Source organism: Thalassophryne amazonica, chromosome 18 (assembly GCF_902500255.1).
Source record: "Thalassophryne amazonica chromosome 18, fThaAma1.1, whole genome shotgun sequence".
In the NCBI taxonomy this organism is placed as follows: Eukaryota; Metazoa; Chordata; class Actinopteri; order Batrachoidiformes; family Batrachoididae; genus Thalassophryne; species Thalassophryne amazonica.
In genome coordinates this window covers 59136595-59160507 of record NC_047120.1, presented here as the reverse complement: position 1 = coordinate 59160507, position 23913 = coordinate 59136595, and the positions used below count along the sequence as shown (strand labels likewise).

The 23913-nt window shown below is 41.2% G+C and overlaps 2 protein-coding genes across 2 annotated transcripts in view; both read left to right on the top strand.

The window, feature by feature from the left end:
• The window catches only part of baiap2l1a (BAR/IMD domain containing adaptor protein 2 like 1a), a 94481-nt gene extending 90700 nt beyond the window's left edge, over window positions 1-3781 (top strand). The window contains exons 13-14 of the mRNA XM_034193874.1: window positions 1029-1069; window positions 1176-3781. Coding sequence (XP_034049765.1) covers window positions 1029-1069; window positions 1176-1248 — 114 coding nt within the window. The 3' untranslated portion in view covers window positions 1249-3781. The remainder of the gene's footprint in view (window positions 1-1028; window positions 1070-1175) is intronic.
• Window positions 3782-6384: 2603 nt separating this feature from the next.
• Window positions 6385-23913, top strand: part of tecpr1a (tectonin beta-propeller repeat containing 1a) — a 28666-nt gene continuing 11137 nt past the window's right edge. Inside the window, exons 1-15 of the mRNA XM_034193671.1 lie at window positions 6385-6533; window positions 8339-8571; window positions 8973-9155; window positions 11882-12004; window positions 12097-12216; window positions 13644-13818; window positions 13906-14006; window positions 15780-15881; window positions 15989-16137; window positions 17015-17622; window positions 18015-18160; window positions 18328-18483; window positions 21641-21790; window positions 22147-22304; window positions 22450-22680. Coding sequence (XP_034049562.1) covers window positions 8347-8571; window positions 8973-9155; window positions 11882-12004; window positions 12097-12216; window positions 13644-13818; window positions 13906-14006; window positions 15780-15881; window positions 15989-16137; window positions 17015-17622; window positions 18015-18160; window positions 18328-18483; window positions 21641-21790; window positions 22147-22304; window positions 22450-22680 — 2627 coding nt within the window. The 5' untranslated portion in view covers window positions 6385-6533; window positions 8339-8346. The remainder of the gene's footprint in view (window positions 6534-8338; window positions 8572-8972; window positions 9156-11881; window positions 12005-12096; window positions 12217-13643; window positions 13819-13905; window positions 14007-15779; window positions 15882-15988; window positions 16138-17014; window positions 17623-18014; window positions 18161-18327; window positions 18484-21640; window positions 21791-22146; window positions 22305-22449; window positions 22681-23913) is intronic.

Below are 23913 nucleotides of genomic sequence, written 5' to 3'. Positions count from 1 at the left end.
GTGTTATGTGATGCAACAGCGGGGTTTGGGCTGGGCTTTTATTGTGATCAGTCAAAGACCTACAGGTGCAAAAATAATGCTGTTTAAGACTTTATATGCTGCAAAAACTGATATCTAAGAAAATAAAAAAGAATAGTTTAAAGAAAATTTGACTTATTTTTTTTTTTTGTCTAAATAGAAAAATAATCTTGTCAAGCATTTTTTACATGAGGAAAAAAATGTCTTATTTTGGGAGAATGTATCTCACTTTTTCTTAATAAGTTTTTCCAGCTAATATCAAGCTGCATTTAACCAGTAACCAGGAAAGGCAATGAATTTCAATTCATCCAAGCATTCAAGAATTCTGTTCAGTTTTAAGGCACATTTTGTTTATTCAGTGCCAAGTTTGCTAGTTTTGAGAATTCTGAGTAAATTTTTACCCCATTGGCAGATTTTTTTGTGCTTAATACGAGACAATTTGGCTGATTTTGGATTATTTGTCGTCTTTTGAGAGGGACCGTTTTTGCAGTGTAAATCATTCATCATCACAACAGAATTAAATCAGTGCAGGCTGATGTGAACTATTGCATTTTCTATTTTCTGCTCATCTCTGCAGAAAATAAATAAAACGTTTCTCTATGCTGATATTTATTAGCCGTCATAAGACGTCTTTAATGTTAATACCCCTCAGCGCACACAGCTCGGGCATTCGTGTTCTCAACTTTATTGTACCCATGCTCACTTGGTTCTGTGTTAGCCGTAAGATAATCATCAGTCGGGTGAGAGTAAAAAGAGGAGTGTGACTCTTGCCAGCCTTTCTGGATTGTCGAGATTCATGACTGAGGTCTGAGGTTGGAGTTTACTCCGCACTGCTTCACTCCACTAATCGGAAGGAAGCCACTGCTACTGGCAAACCTGATCAAACCAGTCAGACAACATGGACTTTCATCACATCTGGAGGGCGGGTGTTGGCTTGTAACGACTGTGGTTGCTTTTCTCTCTGTGCACTGAATATTCAATGGTGGTCTCTTTTGTCTGTTCTGCAACAGGTTGCTTTAGTCAACGGCCCTGCAAAGCCTCCTTTTCTCGGGTTGGTGACCTACTATTCCTCGTCAAACATGAAATCCTTCTCACATTGGCGATCATTCGGGAAATACATTTGAAGAATCTAAATTTCAACCTTTTTCACCCTGCAGAGGTGGGAATCCGTTTGCCACCGTCAAGCTGAAGCCCACAGTGACCAATGACAGATCAGCGCCGGCCATCTGATGTAAAGCGGGAGGATTTTTTGCTGCCGTCATGCCTTTAGGGGAATCGTACAACATGGGGCGCCTGTGCTGCACTGAATAATCAACCCGACCTGACATCTCACCAGCCTGCATGCTTGTCTTTCACAGTGTTGGCAAAGTGGGCTTATTGTGCCACTATATGTTATACATGTCAAACGTACCATAAACATGCTCACCATGAATATTCTAAAAGGCAAACATCTGATTTTGTGTTATAGTTTACTCAAAAATGAAAAGTCAGGCATTGATCAGTCATGTCTTGCCCAGCTCCTACAGCAGCTTTGTAGCGGACTCTCAAAATATCATATATGGAAAAGGGGCTGCTTATATGGCGGCATGTTCTCATTCTGAGAATATGGATGTCTGGCAGCCTGTATTTTTTGGATGGTCTGTGGTGTTTGGGGATCTGTGGTCCCGCTGCATTTTGCCTTGCCAATGATATAGGTAGATCTTGTTCGCTGTTAGTGCAGTGATTTAATACAATGCGCGTATATTCACATATTTTGTTAGCAGAATAGTTTTGAGCCAAATATTTAAGGTGGGGAATTTTGAAAGGAATATCTGCCTTTGCAGATTTTGGAAGTGTTTGATAGTGAAGACCCACATTTCGGTGTGAAAGGTGGGAGAACAGCATCAAAAATCTATGTTTAGAATATAAGAAACTGATTTTTTTTTTTTAATTGTGAAAGGAACCATTGAGTCCAGAGGGTGCAACGCAAAGCTGCAAAAAAAAAAAAGAAAAAGGGAGGAGCACAAAATTAGGCAGGGGAGGGGGGGTGTATGTGCATGAAAATTCTCTAGGTATATCTTATATATATATGACCATCTGTTTGACCTTGTAGTTACAAAATATAAAATGTTTTTGGAATATCTGAGCAATAGTTTATGTTTGTTATGCATTACTAAATAGAGATGATCTCATTAACATCAAAGTCTGACTGCAACATTGGGGCTACTTCATCGAAGGACCTTACATTCTATATGTCAACAGGTTCTACGCTATTAATGGTGAATGCAGTAACAAGGCCAGAAACATTTTTTTCTGGGATAAACATGTCCTTATTAATACTGTATTGTTCCAAATATAATTTGTTTTTCCTTGGAAATACATTTGAAAAAAAAATGGAATAATCTTATATTCACGGTCGAGAATTTTACATGTCATATATTTGATGCATTAGGTGGTGTTAAATACCTGTGAAATCAGTGTGCTTCCCAGGATTAAAGCCACCTGCCCCTACCACTAGCTTACAGTGTTGTATGACAGAGACACAGTGATCATTCTGAAAAGAATATACCTCAAAAGTAGGGTATAAGTTAACAAGCAACTGAGGAAAAGTTATGAGGCAAACTTTAAACTCATGTTGCTAAATGCAGCAGAGTCATCAAATAACTCTCAAGCAGCCAAGAAATGTAGACTAACACACTATAATGTTGGAAGATGTCAAGCCCAAAAATACTGTAAAAATGTTAACAGCCAGAAAAAGTTTATCATGGTCCTAAAAGTGGTATAGGGAGTCAATACTCGACTGAAAAAAGAAATGAAGGCTGCCCATAAAATATGCTTTTATAAGGATTATTTTCAAAGAGAAGCATTTGTTTTGTTTATTTTTTTAAAGGGTCGTCAGAAAAACTCTTTCCAAAAAATGCATTTGGGGGGGCTGTCGTTTGATCTGGTTATCTTATATTCTGAACAATACATAGTCCCTGTGGCTTGTTTACAGTCAACACTGTGAGAGTTGTCTAGATTGATGGTGATGCTGAAACACACAAAGTAAACAAATGAGAAATACGTACAGGTAAATAGCAGACGAGCATCCAGGCTGTCTTCCAGACTCACCAAAAAAAAAAAAAAAATGATTCTGTTTGTCTTTAGAGCAAAAAATAGCACAATTTCTAAAAAGAGCTCTCGTGACACAGAGTGTGATATGTCAGGAAAAGGGTGATATAAGTGAAACTGAGCAGTCTATTTATATACAGGAAGGTTATACACAGTAAATCTGAGATATTTTAGATAAAATTGGCAGAAGTCTATTTTGTAAAGATACCACTCTGAAATGGACACTGTGCTCGGTCTGAATGATGGAGAACTTAAAACAGGAAATGACCATGAAATTGACCTGATGATGAAGGAAATATTTTTATTTTTCACAGTTAAAATGTCGGTCTTCTCTGTAATTCCACTGGCTTTTGATCTAAGCTGTAGATTCTGAAGACAATACACAGTTTTCACTAATTGAAACTATCTTGGACTTTGCATTATATGCAAATTAGGAGGGTTGTTATTTGAAATATTTAATATTTTGTGAAGAAAAAAAGTTTTTACTATACATTTGCTTTACAGAATGTGATCACCACCTGGAATACAAATGAAACATTTTATTCATCTTTATGGACCTGCTGTTGTAAGTTAAGTGATCATATTGATGTTCCCACTGGCTTTCTTCCATGTGCCTCTTGCCACTGTGTTGACCAGTGTAGATTTCTTTGTGTCAGTAAAACAAGATAAAGTCAAAGTCTTTGCATCAGCATTAATCTCATGGTTTTTTTTTTCCCCCTCCCAATGCTTTCTCGAATGTACAGTTTTAATGACTTTTAACTCTGATCAAATTTGTTGTAAGTTGTTCACACATTTTGGGGTCCATGCATCTTAAGAACCTGCACAAATTTGCCGTAGCAAAGGAACAATTCAATTTATTTAGTGTATATATAGCACCAAATCGCAACAAAGCTACCTCAAGGCGCTTCCCACAAGTAAACCTTACCAACCCCTAGAGCAAGCACACAGGCGACAGTGGTAAGGAAAAACTCCCTCTGATGATTTGAGGAAGAAACCTCAAGCAGACCAGACTCAAAGGGGTGACCCACTGCTTAGGCCATTCTACCAAAAAGGTTTACAATAAGAACACAGCACAACAGCAACTGACGTGTGTTGATTGTTGACGGGAGCCACCCGGATCTATTCCTACAGCAGAGTCCGCCCCACCCGTGTCCACCACAGAAATCATCCTATCCAGAAACCTTTATTTATAATGCCAAAAAATGTATAACAGTAACTTATAACTAGGGATGTCTCGATCCCTTCTCAAAGATCAGCATATGGTCCGATTAAACCATCTGACCTGAAAGGGATCGGTGAGCATGAGACTTGCTGTGATCCGTCCCTCCATCCGGTCTGTTTCGGAAGCCACCTGTCGGCAGAGCTGATAGCCACTAAATGATGTCGCTTCCCTGTTTGGTGTTTCAGTGCAGTTTGTTTTTTAATCCACTCATAATTTTCTACTATCTTCTTCTTTTGTAGAATTTATTAGCAGTTAGCAACCTGTTAGCACATTACTGCCACCAACTGGACAGGTGCTACACTTTCTTCCCTTTTACATATAGACTATCCTGTGTGACATCATCCATAGGATACCCAAAAAGCACCAGTGAAGCTCAGATGGGGCGGCAGTTCAGGATTTTGCCATGTCTTGACAGTGCCTGATTTCGCCTAACTCCAAGCCAACCCATAAATGGCTGAAGATGTGGGGCATAGGCAAGACCAGATGACCTGGACGGGCCGAATGAAGCCCAAATATGCTTCTTATCTCGGAGCTCCAAGAAGGGCAACTTTAACTTTAATCATATTCACTCAACTAATAATTTGCATCACTTTTAACCAAAATTGGAGCAACTTTAACTTTTAACCCCTGTACAAATTGAAATTGACCTTTGTCACCATTCTTGCTGTTTTTACCCCATAACTCCAGAACATTCATTTACAGATAGTCCAAACTATACCTTTTTGGAATCTTTATGATCAGACAAATAATATGGAATACCTTTCAATATGATTGGAGCATTTTTAACTTTTGACCCCTGTGTAATTCTTCAATTGACCCCTTCTTGGCCGCCTGAAAGTTCATGTTGCCACTCTGCATTTTTAAAAGAGTAATGTCTAAGGAGTACGTGTACCAAATTTGGTGCTTGCATCACCATTTGAAGCATTTTTTCAGTTATCCGCTGCATTAGTTCTGGATTTCTTTCTTTTTTTTTTTTGTAGTGTGTTTTGTGTGTCCTCATACTAGTGGAGCAGATAACTGTAACAATTGTTCATTTCTGGAAAGAAGGACCAAAGTTGGCACAAATACTCCTTAGACATTACTCTTTTGAAAAAAAATGAGTAGCTAATTGAATTTTCAGTAGGCGGCCAGGTAGGGGTCAATTGAAAAATTACACAGGGGTCAAAATTTAAAAATGCTCCAATCATATTGAAAGCTATACCACATTATTTGTCTGATCACAACGATACCAAACAGGTATAGTTTGGACTATCTGTGACTGAATGTTATGGAGTTATGGGGTAAAAACAACAAGAATGGTGACAAAAGTCAATTTCAGTTTGTACAGGGGTTCGAAGTTAAAGTTGCTCCAATTTTGGTAAAAAGTGGTGCAAATTATTGGTTGAACTAATAGGATTAATAAATGAAATAGTTTTGACTGTGTTGAATGCTTGGTCTGCAAGGTAAAGGTAGAGCAATGTCGATGTCCATTGGATTCTATGACATGTGACATTTGTTACTCTGTAACATGATAACTAAGCATGCCACATAGTGCAAACTATTCCTTTTTAAAACCCTATTAACTCAACCAATAATTTGCATCACATTTTACAATATTTAGAGCAACTTTAACATCTGACCCCTGTACAAACTAATGCTGACCTTTGTTACCATTCTTGCTGTTTTTACCCCATAACTCCATAACATTCAGTCATAGATAGTCCAAATAATACCTTTTTGGTATTGTTGTGATCAGACAAATAATGTGGTATAGCTTTCAATATGATTGAAACATTTTAAAATTTTGACCTCTGTGTAATTCTTCAATTGACCCTTACCTGACTACCTACTGAAAATTCAAGTGGCTACTCAGTTTTTTCAAAAGAGTAATGTCTAAGGAGTATTTGTGCCAACTTTGGTGCTTCTTTCCAGATTTGAAGGATTCCTCTGTAAATATTCTGTTATCTGCTGCACTATACGGTGTGACAATAAAACACTCTGCTCTAAAATCTAACCAAACAGCGACCTCTGTTGGTTGACTTCAACAGCTACAACAACAAAGGTGAAGGCGCGCCAATAGGAACGAAGCATCGTTCTTCCTGCTTCACGGAGCGGATGTGAACTGCGGCTGCTGGTGCGGTCTCGTTATCATTCATTTTCGCTGGTTGATTGAACAGAAGCCACAGCCCTGTGCTGTTAGACGGCTAATGAGAGGACGCCTGAGGTTAGTTTATTGGTCAAATTGATTATTGTGGAGGAGTAAAACCTGTGGGCTTGTACTAGCTCAAACACGCTAAACGTTAGCCTGAAGCTTCGGTGCGCTTCGTGACATTTGAACGAATCACTGCGCCACACTGGTGCTGGTTTTATCGCTTTTCATTTCTTATTTTTTAATGTATGTCTGTGGATATTGTATTCATTCGGGCCGCATTGACATTTAAAGCTGAATAAAGTAATTTCATGTACATGTATGTGTCTACAGTGCCCTCTAAAATTCATAATTCATTTTGTGTAAAAAGTATACAACAGTATATATAAGCACACATCGTACATTTTGATATAATGCTACAAAGGAACACATACAAAATAATACTAAAATCTTACAAATTTAACTAGACGACGTTCATCATGAAGTTTATTGAATATGTTAACAGATGGAGACTGTACTACATGTTGTGGAAGACTGTTCCATAAACAAACTGTTCTGTTACTAAAAGAGAATTTCCTAATATTAAGTCTAGTTCTGTTTACTTTATAAGTGTGGCCCCTCAAACCTGCATAATGTCTTAAAGTAAAGAAAATTCTAAAACAATTCAAAATCATGCATAATTTTATACGTTTCTCGTAGATCTCCTCTAATTCTTCTATTTTCTAAGATAGTAATACCTAATTCTCTAAGTCTATTATTCCGGTGTAACAGTATAGCTTCCCCCCCCCCGACAGGCAACATTTCAACATTCCGCTCTTGGAACTCCAAAATGATTTTAGACTGAAAAAGAGCTAGTTGCCACTTAACACTTTTAAATCACTCTTGATGGCTCTGACCTGTTGATGTTTTACCTGATTGTATTATTTTATTCAAGTGTCTGTTTTCTATGTAAATGTAACTGTGTATGTAACTCTGCCCTGCCTCTTGACCAGGACACTCTTGAAAAATAGATTTTTTTTTTCTACAAAATTAAACAACTGAATGAACATCCTCCAAGGCTGATGATTCCATAATTTTTGCCAGGGGTTGTAGAACCAGGTATATTCCACACTGAAACCAAGTGCACAAACTACTTGGCCACCACCCCTGCAGAATCCTACAGGAATGCTCTTTGGAATTTCTTGAGGCTTCTTGTCTATAGGAATCCTATAGAAATTCTTATAGGAATCCTATGGGAAAATAAAATTGCATAGGACTTCTATATGATTCCTTTATGAGAAAGGGAAGCTGTAGGGTTTTAAATGTTTTTGGTGACAATCGCACAAAATAAAAATCCAGGATTTGCTCCTAGAACCAGAAGTGCACAAAAATCCCTTTTTATATGTGTTGTTTTTGTCCATTCGGCTGCTCCCGTTTATGTTTGGAGTCGCCACAGCGGATACAGCCAGATCCGCACTGGTATTTGGAATAAGTTTTTACGCCAGATGCCCTTCCTGACGCAACTCCAGCGTCATCTGGAGAAACACACGCAGCCGCTGGTGTTACGACGAGGTCTCCTGTCCAAGTACTAACCAGGTCCCGCACTTCTGAGATCTGACAGGATCAGGTTTACACAGAGCAGATCGGCTGCTCCCTCTTTTATATGTGTGTAACGAACAGAAAAAATTATTATTTGGGCACTAATTATGTCTAGTGAGGCATGTTTTGGGCGGGTAACTGTTGCCTCGAGGATCCCGCCTGGCTCTTGGGCTGCCAGTTTGAGAACGCTGAATTACAGTGAAGCGTTGCACTAACGGCTCATATCTGTTATATTGCCAAACATGATGGTGGAATACTAATTTCAATGCTGTGTCGCCTTATATTTTCTTCCACGTGTCCAGGTGCAGCCATGCCCGTCTCCCTGCTGTGGGCGGTGGATGTGTTTGGGCGGGTCTACAGCTTGTCCACAGCAGGCCAGCAGTGGGAGCACTGCAGAGATACTCACATCGAGTTCAAGCAAGTGACAGCGACTCTTCAATGCTGCTGGGCCATTGGCTGCGATAACAACATCTACCTGAACGTCCACGCTTCAGATCTGCCCGTCCGCTACCAGGAGGAGACCTATGAGAATCAGGTGGGTTTTGCCTGTCGTGGCGTTTCAGTACCAGCAGATCTGGGTTGATAGAGTATTTGTTTCTGTGTGTTTAAAAAGAAAGCAAAATGCTCTTCTTTCTGCATTTGTCTGCGGGTCTCTGGTATGTGTCAAGTCAAATAGAAATTATCGAGTTCTCCTGAATCTCGTGGTTTCTGTATGATTGCATGAGTGAGAATGTGGTTGCTACACTTTCACAAGACTGTTGTAGTTCCTCTCTTGCTGAACTCTCATTCTTAAACATTTGCAAAAAGTGACAATTTGCACAGTTTTGCAATAAGATACCAGAAGCAGAAGAACTGAGACAGAATGGTGTTATCACTGTTCAAAGAAGTCTGAGGAGACAACATTGCTGTTTGTCTGTCTCTTTGTCTGTCTTTCAGCGGTGGAATCCAAGGGATGGCTTCTCGGAGCGTCTGTTGCCGAGTGATCGGTGGCAGTGGAGTGACATCACGGGTCTGCAGCACCAACCCTTTGACGGTTTCCAGCTCCCGTCTAGCAGCTGGGATTGGGAGGGTGACTGGTATGTGGATGAAAACTTTGAGGGCGAGCCCACCGAGAAAGGGGTGAGTATCCAAGGAAACAGTGGTGTTGTCTTTTGTGGGCATCCTCAGTCATGTTACCCATGCTGCCTACATGTATGTGTATGTGTATGTGTGTGTGTGTGTGTGTGTGTGTGTGCACACATATACAGTGGGGAAAATAAGTATTTGACCCCCTGTCAGTTTTAAAGGTTTTCCAACCTACAAAGAATGGAGAGGTCTGTAATTTTTTTCGTAGGTACACTTCAACTGTGAGACAGAATAAAAAAAATATCCAGAAAATCACATTGTATGATTTTAAATAATTAATTTGCATTTTATTGCATAAAATAAGTATTTGACCCCCTACCAACCAGCAAGAATTCTGGCTGTCACAGACCTGTTAATTTTTCTTTAAGAAGCCCTCTTATTCTGCACTCTTTACCTGTATTAATTGCACCTATTTACCTGTATAAAAAACACCTGTTCGCACGCTCAATCAGTCACACTCCAACCTGTCCACCATAGCCAAGACCAAAGAGCTGTCTAAGGACACCAGGGACAAAACTGTAGACCTGCACAAGGCTGGGATGGGCTACAGGACAACAGGCAAGCAGCTTGGTAGAAGACAACTGTTATGATTATTTATTAGAAAGTGGAAGAAACACAAGATGACTGTCAATCTCCCTCAGTCTGGGATTCCATGCACGATCTCACTTTGTGGGGTAAGGATGATTCTGAGAAAGCTCAAAACTACACAGGAGGGCCTGGTCAATGACCTGAAGAGAGCTGGGACCACAGTCACAGAGATTACATTAGTAAAACATGATGCTGTCATGGTTTAAAATCCTGCAGGGCAGCAAGGTCCCCCTGCTCAAGCCAGCACATGTCCAGGCCCGTTTGAAGTTCACCAGTGACCATCTGGATGATCCAGAGGAGGCATGGGAGAAGGTCATGTGGTCAGATGAGACCAGAATAGAGCTTTTTGGAATCAACTCCACTTATCATGTTTAGAGAATGAGAACAACCCAAGAAAACCATCCCAAACCGTGAAGCATGGGGGTGGAAACATCATACTCTGGGGGTGCTTTTCTGCAAAGGGGACAGGACGACTGCACCGTATTGAAGGGAGGATGGATGGGGTCAGGTATTGCGAGATTTTGGCAAACAACCTCCTTCCCTCAGTAAGAGCATTGAAGATGGGTCATGGCTGGGTCTTCCAGCATGACAATGACCCCAAACACACAGCCAGGGCAACTAAGGAGGGGCTCCGTAAGAAGCATTTCAAGGTCCTGGAGTGGCCTGGCCAGTCTCCAGACCTGAACTCAATAGAAAATCTTTGGAGGGAGCTGAAACTCCAAACCTGAAAGATCTAGAGAAGATCTGTATGGAGGAGTGGACCAAAATCCCTGCTGCAGTGTTTGCAAACCTGGTGAAAAACTACAGGAAACGTTTGACCTCTGTACTTGCAAACAAATGTTTCTGTACCAGTTGTTAAGCTCTGATTTTCTAGGGGGTCAAATACTTATTTTATGCAATAAAATGCAAATTAATTATTTAAAAATTATACAATGTGATTTTCTGGATTTTTTCTTTTTTGTTTTTTTTTTATTCTGTCTCTCACAGTTGAAGTGTACCTATGATAAAAATTACAGACCTCTTCATTCTTTGTAGGTGGGAAAACCTGCAAACTGACAGGGGGTCAAATACTTATTTCCCCACTGTGTGTGTGTGTGTGTGTGTGTGTGTGTGTGTGTGTATGTATATATATATAGATATATATATATATAGATAGATAGAGAGAGCTTTGAAAGTGATATACCGTCTATCAAGCGTTCATGTAGATTGTTTTTTTAAATTATGAGTTGTTTGCCTTTAAGTGTCAAAAATTGTGGAAAAAAATGACAGAACTGCACAATGAATTAATTATTTTGTGACTATACAGTAAAACTGTACAGACATCACCATCAGTTTTACCTGTCCAATGAGGCATGTTTTCAAAATGTTGTTTTTTTTTGGGGGGGGGGGGGGGGGGGGGGGGGTGATTAGCAGTCCAAAATCTACTCATCATTCATCGTGAACCGCTTTTCCGGGTTTGGGTCGCGTGGGCAACAGCTCTAGCAGGGGACCCCAGACTTCCCTTTCCCGGGCCACATTGACCACCTGTGACTGGGGGCTCCCGAGGCGTTCTCAGGCCAGTGTGGAGATATAATCTCTCCACCTAGTCCTGGGTCCTCCCCGGGGTCTCATCCCTGATGGACGTGCCTGGAACACCTCCCTTGGGAAGTGCCCAGGAGACATCCTTACCAGATGCCCAGACCACCTCAGCTGGCTCCTTTCAACATGAAGGAGCAGCGGCTCTACTCAGAGCTCCCCACGGATGACCAAACGTCTCACCCTATCTCTAAGGGAGACACCAGCTACCCTCCTGTGGAAGCCCATTTTGGCCGCTTGTACTCGTGATCTAGTTCTTTTGGTTATGACCCAACCCTCATGACTATAGGTGAGAGTGGAAACGAAGATTGACCAGTAGATCGAGAGCTTTGCCTTTTGGCTCAGCTCCCTTTTTGTAAAGGTACTTATTTTATATACACTTTTTTGGCATTTTTCTTATGCAGTTAGCTTATTTTAATAAAGCCTTTTTATTTTCTGATACTCCACATTTTTTCTCCTGATATTATTTTATGGTGATCAGCAACAACAAAATTAAAATAAGTTTTATATTTTATGTTCAGCATGTTTTGATTTTTATGAGTTGTTTACATCTCCAGGGGTGGACTTACGCCCTTGATTTCCCTTCTACCTACGCCAAAGACAAGAAGTGGAACTCCTGTGTCCGTCGCAGGCGATGGCTTCGCTACAGGAGGTACAAAGCCATGGATACCTGGGCAAAGGTGGGCGTTCAATCCCTCTGTATTCTGTATAAAGGTTTTGTGTGTAAAAAGTCTTTCTTCACCTGTGTGCTTCTGTTTGTGTCGGAGGGCAGATCCCATCACAGCAGACGACTGTCCAAGATCCCTTCAGTGACATCAGCTGTGGAGGCTGGGAAATCAATGAGGAGCCAAGAGGACGACTCTCACTCTGGGCCGTCTCTCTGCAGGGCAAGGTACAGCACACACACGTGCCTTCTCCCGTGTGTCCATGACAACGATCCTTAAGTAATAATTTGTTTAGAATATGCAAAAAAAGAGAATATCTGTGGAAAAAGATATGGCAACATGGTTAGCTACCAGACTTTTATTCTTGGATCATTTTGTAAAAACTAACTGCCAAATTTCTACATGGGCTGCAGGAACAGCCTTCAAATTATAATATACGAGGTCTGTTAGAAAAGTATCAGACCTTATTATTTTTTTCAAAAACCATATGGATTTGAATCACGTGTGATTGCGTCAGCCAAGCTTGAACCCTCGTGTGCATGCGCGAGTTTTTTCATGCCTGTCGGTTGCTTCATTCGCCTGTGAGCAGGCTTTGAGTGAGGTGTGGTCCACCCCTCTCGTCTATTTTTTTATTGCGAATAAATGTCTGAACGATTTGGAGCTTTGCTGCATCAATTTTTTTCCAGAAACTGTAAGAGACCTCCAGGTGGACACCATTCGAAAAATTAATATGGCTTTCAGGGACGATTTTATGGATATTAAACAGATTAAGGGGTGTTACTGCCCCTTTAAGGACGGCCCACAACTGCTGAGAGCGCAGCGCGCGCCCAGCTCCGATGGACAGGCTGACACCCCGCACAAACAATCAGATCATTTCCAACGTGAAAGCTTTTTGATCCGGGACCTCGTCTGACTTTCACAAAAAGGCAGAAGATGTGGACATCAGCACTTTTTCCGGCACATTCCACCGTTACAGGAGTTTTTTTTTTTCATGGAAAAAGAAGCAGAGGGACGCGCCACGGAGCCATTCATTACGCGGGACAAAACCACCTCGGTGTTGGTCTCACAGGATGGCTTAAAGGTGGATTTCAGATGGATTCCGGTTGCTTTCCAGTCATGTGAATATCTGATTGTGATTGTGCATGAGCTGAACATGCCAGAACAGCTGGAAAAAAATTGATGCAGCAAAGATCTAAATCGTTCAGACATTTATTCGCAATAAAAAATAGACGAGAGGGGTGGACCACACCTCAGTCAAAGCCTGCTCACAGGTGAATGACTCAACCGACAGGCATGAAAAACTCACGCATGCGCACGAGGGTTCAAGCTTGGCTGACGCAATCACACGTGATTCAAATCCATATGTTTTTTGAAAAAATAATAAGGTTGGATACTTTTCTAACAGACCTCGTACATAGAGTTTTACATGCGAGCATGAAACTGGGGTTGGCCTCGGCAGAGTTACCGCATGTTCTCTGACTGGTTTTGAAGACATATTAGTGTCCACAGCAAAGTCACACACCCACAGACTTGTTAGAACATGTAATCATCCAAATTTGCACTACTGTAGTTCCTTCTCTCACTTTCTACACTATGACAGAATCACCTTGTCCTCTCATATTTTACACTCTGTTCTCTCTCTCTTTCCGTGCAGGTATGGTTTAGAGAGGGCATCTGCCACTACAATCCTGAAGGCTTGCTGTGGGAGGAGGTGTCTGTGCCCGGTGAAGTGGTTCAGATCAGTTGTGGACCTGGGGATCTAGTCTGGGCAGTGCTTTGGGAGGGGCAGTTTATCGTCAGGGTGGGCATCAGCCGAGACTGCCCCAAAGGTACTTTAGCTTGCTGTTGGTTGGAGGATTCATCATGCATGTGCACACTTTTGTCTCTTCTGTGTTGACATAAGGTCTCCTGTGCAGGTACATCTTGGACGGTGGTGGACTCGCCCAGGTCTGAGGTGGGAGCCACACATGTAGCAGTGGGTGTCAATGTTGTCTGGGCTGTGACAAAGGACAACAGAGTAAGAAAATGTAGGGTGGATTCTGCTCTACCTCAGCCCACTGACAGAGGAGGGAGGAGGTCACATTGATTACAGATGATCAAAAACTGGCTTCCAGAATATGATGACGTTTTGTGGGGAGTTGATACTCTCCTTTTGAGTTTTCACTTGATGTCTTTCTTCACTCTCTTCAATATTCTTTTGATTTTTCTTTAATCTAATTCTCCGGCATTAACTTTGTGTCATCGCAAAATGGGGACTGCCCTCCTCTGTCAGGTGGCAGAAGTCACTGTTATCCTAATGAAGTTACATAATGTGGGCTGTTTGTTTTTAAACACCAAAGATAGTGGGCAGCTGAACAGTTGTCAGTAGTAGTAGTTAGCCTTTAGTGACATGACCCTGAAGTGATTCTTTGGTTGATTTGGTTAATGAATCCACATTGGATGAATGTCCAAGCTCCAAATTTAGCTTTAAATTTGTGTTGAAGGTTTAGGTTCAGTTAAACCCAAAGCAGGTTTCAGAAGACCTGTCATCTTCCGTACTCAGAGTATACTTTAAAATTGTTAATTTAGTACTGTGTGCAGGATTTATTAACTCTTCCAGACCATAAGAGGAGAAGGAAAGAGGACCAACAAAGGCGTATGAGAGTTAGACGTCTCACTGCCAAATGCTTCTTCTATGCTGTACTAGTTTCCAGTGCTTTCCGCCTTTTGCATGTTTAATCTATTGATGCAAATATTTCTGGGCTGCTATCCTTATTAAAACATCAATTGTTTATACAGTTCTGTGACGAAAATGGAAAAACGATCGTTACGGCAGATAAGAAAAACCATAACGTTGAAATGACCCTACTGCAAGCATGACTCACTCACTAAAGTATTCATTTAAATGACTGTAACGTGCTTCGAAATCTAGCAGCTCCAGATGTGACTTAGTGACACAACTACCAGTTATGGCTGCTACAGTTTGGACAAACACCAATGTCCATGGCTCACAGAATTAGAGGCGTGTTCCTGCTTATTCCTTGAGGACTTGGGCGTGTCCCACTGTTAAATCGTCAAGTGAATGATGGTTGTCTTGCAGACATTTGGTCCCGGAAGTGTTCGGAAAAAAAAGCAACCAACCAGTATAATGGAAAAAAGATTTAAGGTTACACTAAAAAAAAAAAAAAGAAGCTAAATAGGTAAATCAGAGGAGTGCATTGCAGACAGTCTGTCAATCAGTTCTTTTAATTTTTGCTTAAAGGTCCTCTTTTGACAAAAAGGGGTAAATTAATTATTCATTTATTACCTCTCAAACACTCTGCAAGGGAAGAGCCTGGAAAATCTAGAGAGCCGCACTGGGATTTGACACAAGTTTTACTCTGGATGCCCCCTCCTGACACAAGTCCAGTTCTGCATGGAGAAACCTGCTCAATGCTCCTGGTGTTCCCAAGCAGTATCCCAGTCAAGTATTACTCAGTTCCTGCTCCAATTAAATGCTGAGATCTTACGGGAACAAATGTTCACAGAGCGGCACAGTCAGCCATGAAGAAAGCAACAAATGTAAGACAAAGTGGTAAACACTCACAATAGTAAGCAACATGGAGTTGTGAAGGTAAAGTGATATGCTCCACTCCTGTTTATACCTTTTTAAAATCCCTGCAGCCTATAGCACTCAGTTACTTGATGAGGGTTCAGGGCTTCGGGAGCACACTGAGATTCAGCCTTTGACTTTAAATGTCTTTCACAGGAATCAGACCCGCGGGGATTTTCATATGAGGTGATTCCTTTCATTATTTTGCTGATTTTACAGGTGTGGTTTAGGCGTGGTGTGAACTCCCACAACCCCCATGGCTCCGGCTGGATCAGCATGGTTGGGGAAATGATGATGATAAGCGTAGGACTCAACGACCAGGTAAATTCTAGCCACAACTGCTTCATGTCTTGGTGGAATAATTAGAATGTGGTTGTTTTCACGTGGAGCCCCCTTTTTTTTCTAAAAGTGTCTGTGTGGTGTCTAAGGTGTGGGGTATCGGCTATGAGGACAGGGCAGTGTACTACAGACAGGGTGTGACCTCCAGTGAACTGAGTGGGAAAACCTGGAAATCCATTAGTGTTCCCAGAGATGGAGAAAGATCCCACTCCAGCACCAGTGCCAACAGCCTGCAGAGGTGAAGACGCCTTATTTGCAGTACAATTACCCAAGTAGTATTTTTTAAAAACAATATCACACAATAATTACCATATTTTCTGCAGTTTTGGTCAGTTTTTAAAACTAGTTTGGCAGGTCCTGCTACTTATACTCTGGTGCAACTTATATCCTGAACAATCAGGTGTTTGTTGTTGTTGTTGTTGTCATCATTATTAATGATAACTATTTATATTGGGTTTTCCCAGAAGTCGACACACTAAACAAAAGAAACTCCAATAATAAAACTACAAGACAACAATGCACAGAATCTCAAAATTAAGAGCCCATTGCATGTTTATTTGTCCATCTTGCTTATTTTGGAATTTAAAAGTCCTTTTGGTGCACACCACAAGCTGAAGGCTTTCTGCAAAAATACACTGTTCAGGATCGGTGTCCATCTCACATTTTGTTGTCATAACTGTGCCCAATAACATCAGATATGTTGTCCATCACACATTCATTTGTCCATCTTGCTTATTTTTGGTCCTTATGTTATCTAACAGCACATGCTGTGGTGCACACATGTGCTACACTGAGCTTCTGACCATTGTTAAAATCACCCCCAGTGAAACACTGTGTTAAAAAGTGAGTTTCACATATAGTAGCAAAAAAAGTTCCACTTGTATATGTTTTTGTTTTTTGTTTTTTTCTCTTCATCTTGAAAAGTCATTTTTCTGACAGGTGTAACGTACTCTGGAAAATATGGTAAAAATCATGTTCAGGTGTTTGGGAATGGGCTGATAATTTAGGTTGAGATCCTCATTTGAAGCAAGAGTTTTCAAAGCATGCCAACAATAATAAATATTAAGTTACAGTTTCTTCAAGGTTGAATTTGGTTCCTCTATGTCCTCCCTCAGTGCTGGACGCTTCTTCTGTGGGGAGGTGTGTAACCACTTGGGACTGAGTGATGTGGACTCTGATGCAGAGAAGGGCTCTACAGACGGGGCCAGATGCCTCCATACTTCTAACTCCCCCGAGTCCTTAGCCAGTGCTCTCACAGATCAGTTATCTGAAGCTCCTATTGATGCCCCTAAACCCCACATCCCCAAGGTTACCAGTGACAGTTTCATCTCTGAACTTGTCTCTGACCGAGAACCGGCAAAAGCCAAAAGAGAGAACGAGTCTGCCATTCCAGTTGTCCAAGAGGAGGTTGACCTCCCAGATGGAGAGGTCAAGTTTCCCTGTTCTGGTGTTGTTCTTTCCTCCAGCCAGTCTGGAATGCCTCCTGACCCCCACTGGAGTAATGTGGACCTGGAAGAAGCTCAAAGTCAGCAGGTTCAGGATGGAGCTGCGCTGGATGCAGCTGATACCTGCAGTTTGTCATCAGTGGCTACATACACCCTTGGCTTGGAGGACCCGTATGGAGCAGACGAGCACCCGCTCTGGGCGTGGGTCAGCGGAGGAGGCTGCTCTGTGGACAGTCACTCGCACCTCAGCTGGTTCAGCTACTCTTTGACTGTTGCAAGTGAGTTATATTTGGTTTGGTATGTGGTGATTAAAAAGCTTTGAGCATCTGCTTAAGATGGAAAAGTTGCTGGATCCTGCTCAGAGAAGCTCATCATGTGGCTGTAGTGTCATAGAAATTCCCTGCAATCCAGGTAATACACATCATCTGGACATCTCTAAGTAATGGCTCATTTGACACAACTTGTAGTCATTACTACTATGAAGCATCAAAGGCGGCATCAAGATTACAGAAATAAAAATCAAAGAGCAAACATGCAATCTGCATCTGCAATCTGGATTTAATCAACTGTTACTTGGTCGAAGGTCTACGTACATCAATTTTTTTTTTTTTATTGAAATCCATTCCATCTTTTTGTTTTAACTGAAGATGTTCCCGTTTCTTCTTTCCAGCCGTGACCCAGTCAGTCCAGTCCATGAGTCTGTCCATCACTCCGGCACAGACCGCAGCCTGGCGGAGACAGATTTTTGAACAACTCAATGAGCGGACCAAGAGAGAGATAGAAAACTTCAGACATTATGAGCAAGCTGTAGAACAGGTACCTGAATTATGAGACTGGGCTGAAAAAAACCCCCACCCCTTTCTGGGATAATTCTGTCCCCTTTATCCCTTTATTTATTGTCTTTTCCTTCCACTCCCCCCACCCCACTCCCCCAATTCATGTATTAACATGTGTGATTACATGGATGCCCGTCTCTACTGCAGTCTGTGTGGGTGAAGAAGGGAACCATGCAGTGGTGGAGAGACTGGAAGCCACACAAGTGGATAGATGTTCAGTTTGCTCTGGAGCAGTTCTCAGGCCCAAACGGAAACAAGGATGGCATCCTCTTCATTTATTACAACTACTATGAAGAGAAAAAGGTGAGTAGGATACTAGTCCAGGTTGTGTGTGTGTGTGTGTGTGTCTTGTACGTGACCTAAACTGTGCAAGCATGTGGGGTTTTTTTTTTTCATTATTGTGCAGAAAAAGGCGTATATGTGTTGTTTTTTTTTCCCATTCAAAATAGCATACTTGTAGTTTTTGTGTACTTTTTATATGTTGCCCCTTTCTACATTTTAATAAATTTTATTACACTATGGATCTGAGAGAAACACATTTTCAATACTCTGTGTGTCCTGTACATGTAGCAGATTTGAAAAGCTGACTTTGACTTTTTATTTTTAACTTTGAAAACACAAGGAGGTATAATCTCAACTCGATGGGTATAGTCTGGCCTTGCCCAAAATATACCCCAGGGTATCAACCTGCCTGGGCTATTTTATAATCTGGGGTGTATTTTGGGTTATGCCAAATTGTATCTGGGTATCCCTTGGTAGGGGGTTAATCTCATCTGCTACACTGTATAGGCCCCATGTTGGATTTCACTTGAATAGGGTTGTTCCCTGACTTGGGTCTTGGCAGCAGAACCTCTTGGACTGGAGTAGAGATGGGCAAAGTGTGCAGGTTTTTCTTACAACCGACCCTCTCAGCAGGTGGTTTTCCTACTAATCTCTTCCCCCTCAACTCCAAGTCCTGTTCCTCTGTGAAATCACTTACTAAGGCCATTCGTAACAAAGGAAACCTAGACCGTTTTGGCTCTCCAGACTGAATTTACTTTTCTGTTCTCATTTGGACTTACGTTGCACACTGACAGGCTGAATGTAAAAGTTAATCCACAAACATTACAGGTGCATAAACATGACCACTGTAAAAAATGTCTGTGGCCTCATCAATTGTTTAATTTAATGCACCCCTTGGAGGGGTGTGGAGGTATTGCAGATGGGGTGTGGTGAGGCAAAGTAAATAAAAAGGGGGGCCCTGCAGAATAAGATGAGAACCACTGGTTTGACTCATTCCTTTCTATTTTTTATTTTTATATTTATATATTTATATTTTTATTCCATATATATATATATATATATATATATATATATATATATATATATTTTTTTTTTTTTTTTTTTTTCCCCCCCCCTCTGTTTAAGGTGCAGCTCCATCCAGAGATGGGAGTTGTGTTTGTATTGGAGATCCTCCTGTCCTGTGCACCAACAGCAATTCTTGTATATTCGTCCGTGAATTGTTCTGTGAATTATTTATGTAATTTATGTTTGTAGCATGGCCCAAGCAGAGGGTCACCCCTTTGAGTCTGGTCTGCTTGAGGTTTCTTCCTCAGAGGGAGTTTTTCAATTCAATTCAATTCAATTTTTTTTTTATATAGCGCCAAATCACAACAAACAGTTGCCCCAAGGCGCTTTATATTGTAAGGCAAGGCCATACAATAATGATGTAAAACCCCAACGGTCAAAACGACCCCCTGTGAGCAAGCACTTGGCTACAGTGGGAAGGAAAAACTCCCTTTTAACAGGAAGAAACCTCCAGCAGAACCAGGCTCAGGGAGGGGCAGTCTTCTGCTGGGACTGGTTGGGGCTGAGGGAGAGAACCAGGAAAAAGACATGCTGTGGAGGGGAGCAGAGATCGATCACTAATGATTAAATGCAGAGTGGTGCATACAGAGCAAAAAGAGAAAGAAACAGTGCATCATGGGAACCCCCCAGCAGTCTACGTCTATAGCAGCATAACTAAGGGATGGTTCAGGGTCACCTGATCCAGCCCTAACTATAAGCTTTAGCAAAAAGGAAAGTTTTAAGCCTAATCTTAAAAGTAGAGAGGGTGTCTGTCTCCCTGATCTGAATTGGGAGCTGGTTCCACAGGAGAGGAGCCTGAAAGCTGAAGGCTCTGCCTCCCATTCTACTCTTACAAACCCTAGGAACTACAAGTAAGCCTGCAGTCTGAGAGCGAAGCGCTCTATTGGGGTGATATGGTACTACGAGGTCCCTAAGATAAGATGGGACCTGATTATTCAAAACCTTATAAGTAAGAAGAAGAATTTTAAATTCTATTCTAGAATTAACAGGAAGCCAATGAAGAGAGGCCAATATGGGTGAGATATGCTCTCTCCTTCTAGTCCCCGTCAGCACTCTAGCTGCAGCATTTTGAATTAACTGAAGGCTTTTTAGGGAACTTTTAGGACAACCTGATAATAATGAATTACAATAGTCCAGCCTAGAGGAAATAAATGCATGAATTAGTTTTTCAGCATCACTCTGAGACAAGACCTTTCTGATTTTAGAGATATTGCGTAAATGCAAAAAAGCAGTCCTACATATTTGTTTAATATGCGCTTTGAATGACATATCCTGATCAAAAATGACTCCAAGATTTCTCACAGTATTACTAGAGGTCAGGGTAATGCCATCCAGAGTAAGGATCTGGTTAGACACCATGTTTCTAAGATTTGTGGGGCCAAGTACAATAACTTCAGTTTTATCTGAGTTTAAAGCAGGAAATTAGAGGTCATCCATGTCTTTATGTCTGTAAGACAATCCTGCAGTTTAGCTAATTGGTGTGTGTCGTCTGGCTTCATGGATAGATAAAGCTGGGTATCATTTTCCTTACCACTCTTGCTCTGGGGGTTGGTAAGGTTAGACCTTACCTGTGTGAAGCGCCTTGAGGCAACTCTGTTGTGATTTGGCGCTATATAAAGGAAATAAATTGAAATTGAATTGAATTATATATTGTGGAACAGGTCCCTCAGTGGTATAAGGAAACGTGCTACCAATATGTCATCATGGGTTTGATTCCCAGTCAGAAAAACACATCTGCATTGTGTCAGTCCACCCAACTGTATCTGGGTTAGCGGCCTAACCTGCTTCAGTTTGACGTCCCATACAAGGGGAGTCATAGACTCTCATCCACTTCACATGCTCCCAAATCCAGACATATGCACCTGCACCAAATGTGCCTCTGGGCCATTACTGGACTTACTTTTTACTCATAACATCTGTTTAGTTCTGTGTGTCCTGAAAGGAGTGTTACAGTTTTGTGTGAAAACCATAATACTGCATGGGTACGTCTTAAAATATTTTTATGAATTAATTTAAATATACAAGTGCTGTTGTTCCATTCTTGCACTCAACACCACATTTTCCTTTATTTATGTACTTTGCTTTCAAGCTACTTTTCCTCTCTTCTGTCTAGTACCTGCATGCTTTCATCAACGAAGTGACCATTCTGGTTCCTGTGCTGAATGACTCCAAACACACTTTTGCTATCTACACTCCAGAGAGAACTAAGCAGCGATGCCCAATCAGATTGGCAGCAGCCACAGAGCTGGAGATGCATGACTGGGTAGGTATCGCACTCTATTTTTGCTTAGGAAAACAGGACCTTGGGTATTTCTGCTTCTCTGCGCTGCTTCTTTTTCTTAGTGTTCTTGTGTCACTTTTGGGAAGAGCCATCACAGCTGGGGTTTTGTCAAGTGTTGAATACTGTGGCAAAATCAGTTCTCTCATCATTAAGACGTGCTTTTGGATTTGGAAATGGTTTGAGAAACAAGGTTACCTTAAAAAAACAAAAAAAACTTTAAAAGATTTGTAAAGCAATGTGATCACACTGCTGATGTCACTAATGCATTAGAATAAAGCACCGCAGTTGCCTTGATGCTTCTTTTGGTTTGATTTTCTCTCTGTTCTTTCTGTCTCCAGCTGGCTTTGTTGAGCGTGTCATGCTGTGACTCCAGGGGGGTCCACGGCCCTCCGTCCAATCAGGCCATATGGTCCATCACTTGTAAAGGCGACATCTTTATTAGTGAGCCCTCTCCTGACCTGGAGGCCGTGCCTTACCCAACACCCTGTGACCAGATGTAAGAATAACCTGTACGTCTCGTGGGTACAGGAGATTTTTAGAAAATAGTAATTTTCTTTACTTTCAGCAACACTTTATGGCCTTTATCTCATTTTCCAATGCAGCAGTCATAAAGTATTTCAGGTATTTCTTTCCATGTGTAGGTTCTGGCGACAGGTTGGAGGTCACCTGCGTGTGGTGGAGTGTAACAGCGCTGGCGTGGTGTGGGGGATTAGCTACGACCATACTGCCTGGGTTCACACAGGGGCTTATGGAGGCGGCTTCTTCCAGGAACTGGCCAGCAGCACAGATAATATTTACACACAGACAGACGTTAAGAGTGTGTACATCTATGAGAACCAGAGGTGGAACCCCGTCACTGGCTACACTAACAGGTAGAACACTGTGTTAGCCAGAGAGGTTTGAGTAGCATGCGAGGCTGGATCAAGGGTCCAATGTTTGCATTGGCTTGCATTTTGCATCTAAGTGCCTTGCTGTATATATCTTGGGGGGGGGGGGGGGGGGCTTGGATTGAATAGAATGTCATAAATTGTATGATGTCACAGGTCATTTATGTTGCCATCCTAACCATAACTGATTGAATCACTGTTTTTAGTCACAGATCAGGTCATTTTTCAGTTCATCATTTGGGGGGCGGGTGACAAACATCACTGTGCTTTCCATTTTTAAAAAGAACAGTGATAAGGAGGAACTTTTGCCTATGGGTCTGACTAAAACCAAGGTGCCAGCAGCAATTCCTATATAAAATATATTAGGCTGGATATTAACCAGACCCTATCAGGAGATCTAATAGTTGACAAAATTATCAACCAATCAAGTGCTAAATTAAAGTTTTTATATCGACAAGCTAAGCATTTCAATATGAAGACTAAGAGGCTACTTGTTTCTGCTCTTATTAAATGTCACTTTGATTACACCGGTGTGTCTTGGTTTTCTAACCTGACCAAGACAAATAAGGGGAGGTCACAGGTTATGCAGATTAAGATAATACGCTTCCTCCTCAAAACTCATCCTGGTCACATATAGACCCTGACGAATTCAGTATGGTTCGTATGTTGACGGTTGATTTGAGAGTGGACCAACTTAAACTAAATCCTGTTTGCTGTTGTACAGAAATTTCTTTTTTAAATACAGAAAACCCACAGCATTAACACTAGATCCAGTGCCTTGTCTTTGGTTATCCCCTCAGTTGGGTCCTTTGGGCCAACATCGTTTTCTTATACTGGTGCTAAGGTATGGAACAGCCCCAATTTCCAAATAAAATCCTGCAGAAATAAATTTGATTTTAAATTCAGGGTAAAAAAAAATCTTTTTTCCTTGATGGTCAACAATTTTACTGATAACTTTATCTATTTCTAGACTTGATTTATTGTCTGTAAATATTGTTTTAATAATGTGTAAATACCATACTTATACTCTTATTGATTATGTTTGTTGTCAGTATTGTTAACTGTTACCTCTAGTCATATTCTATCTGTGATTTATATTGGGCCACAATGGAAACAAGTCCATTTGTCGCTTTTCAGAATCAGTATCACTTTGTCATTATACAGTGTATAATGAAATTTCCCTTAACTCCTCCTTATAAAAATATAAAAATATTAAAA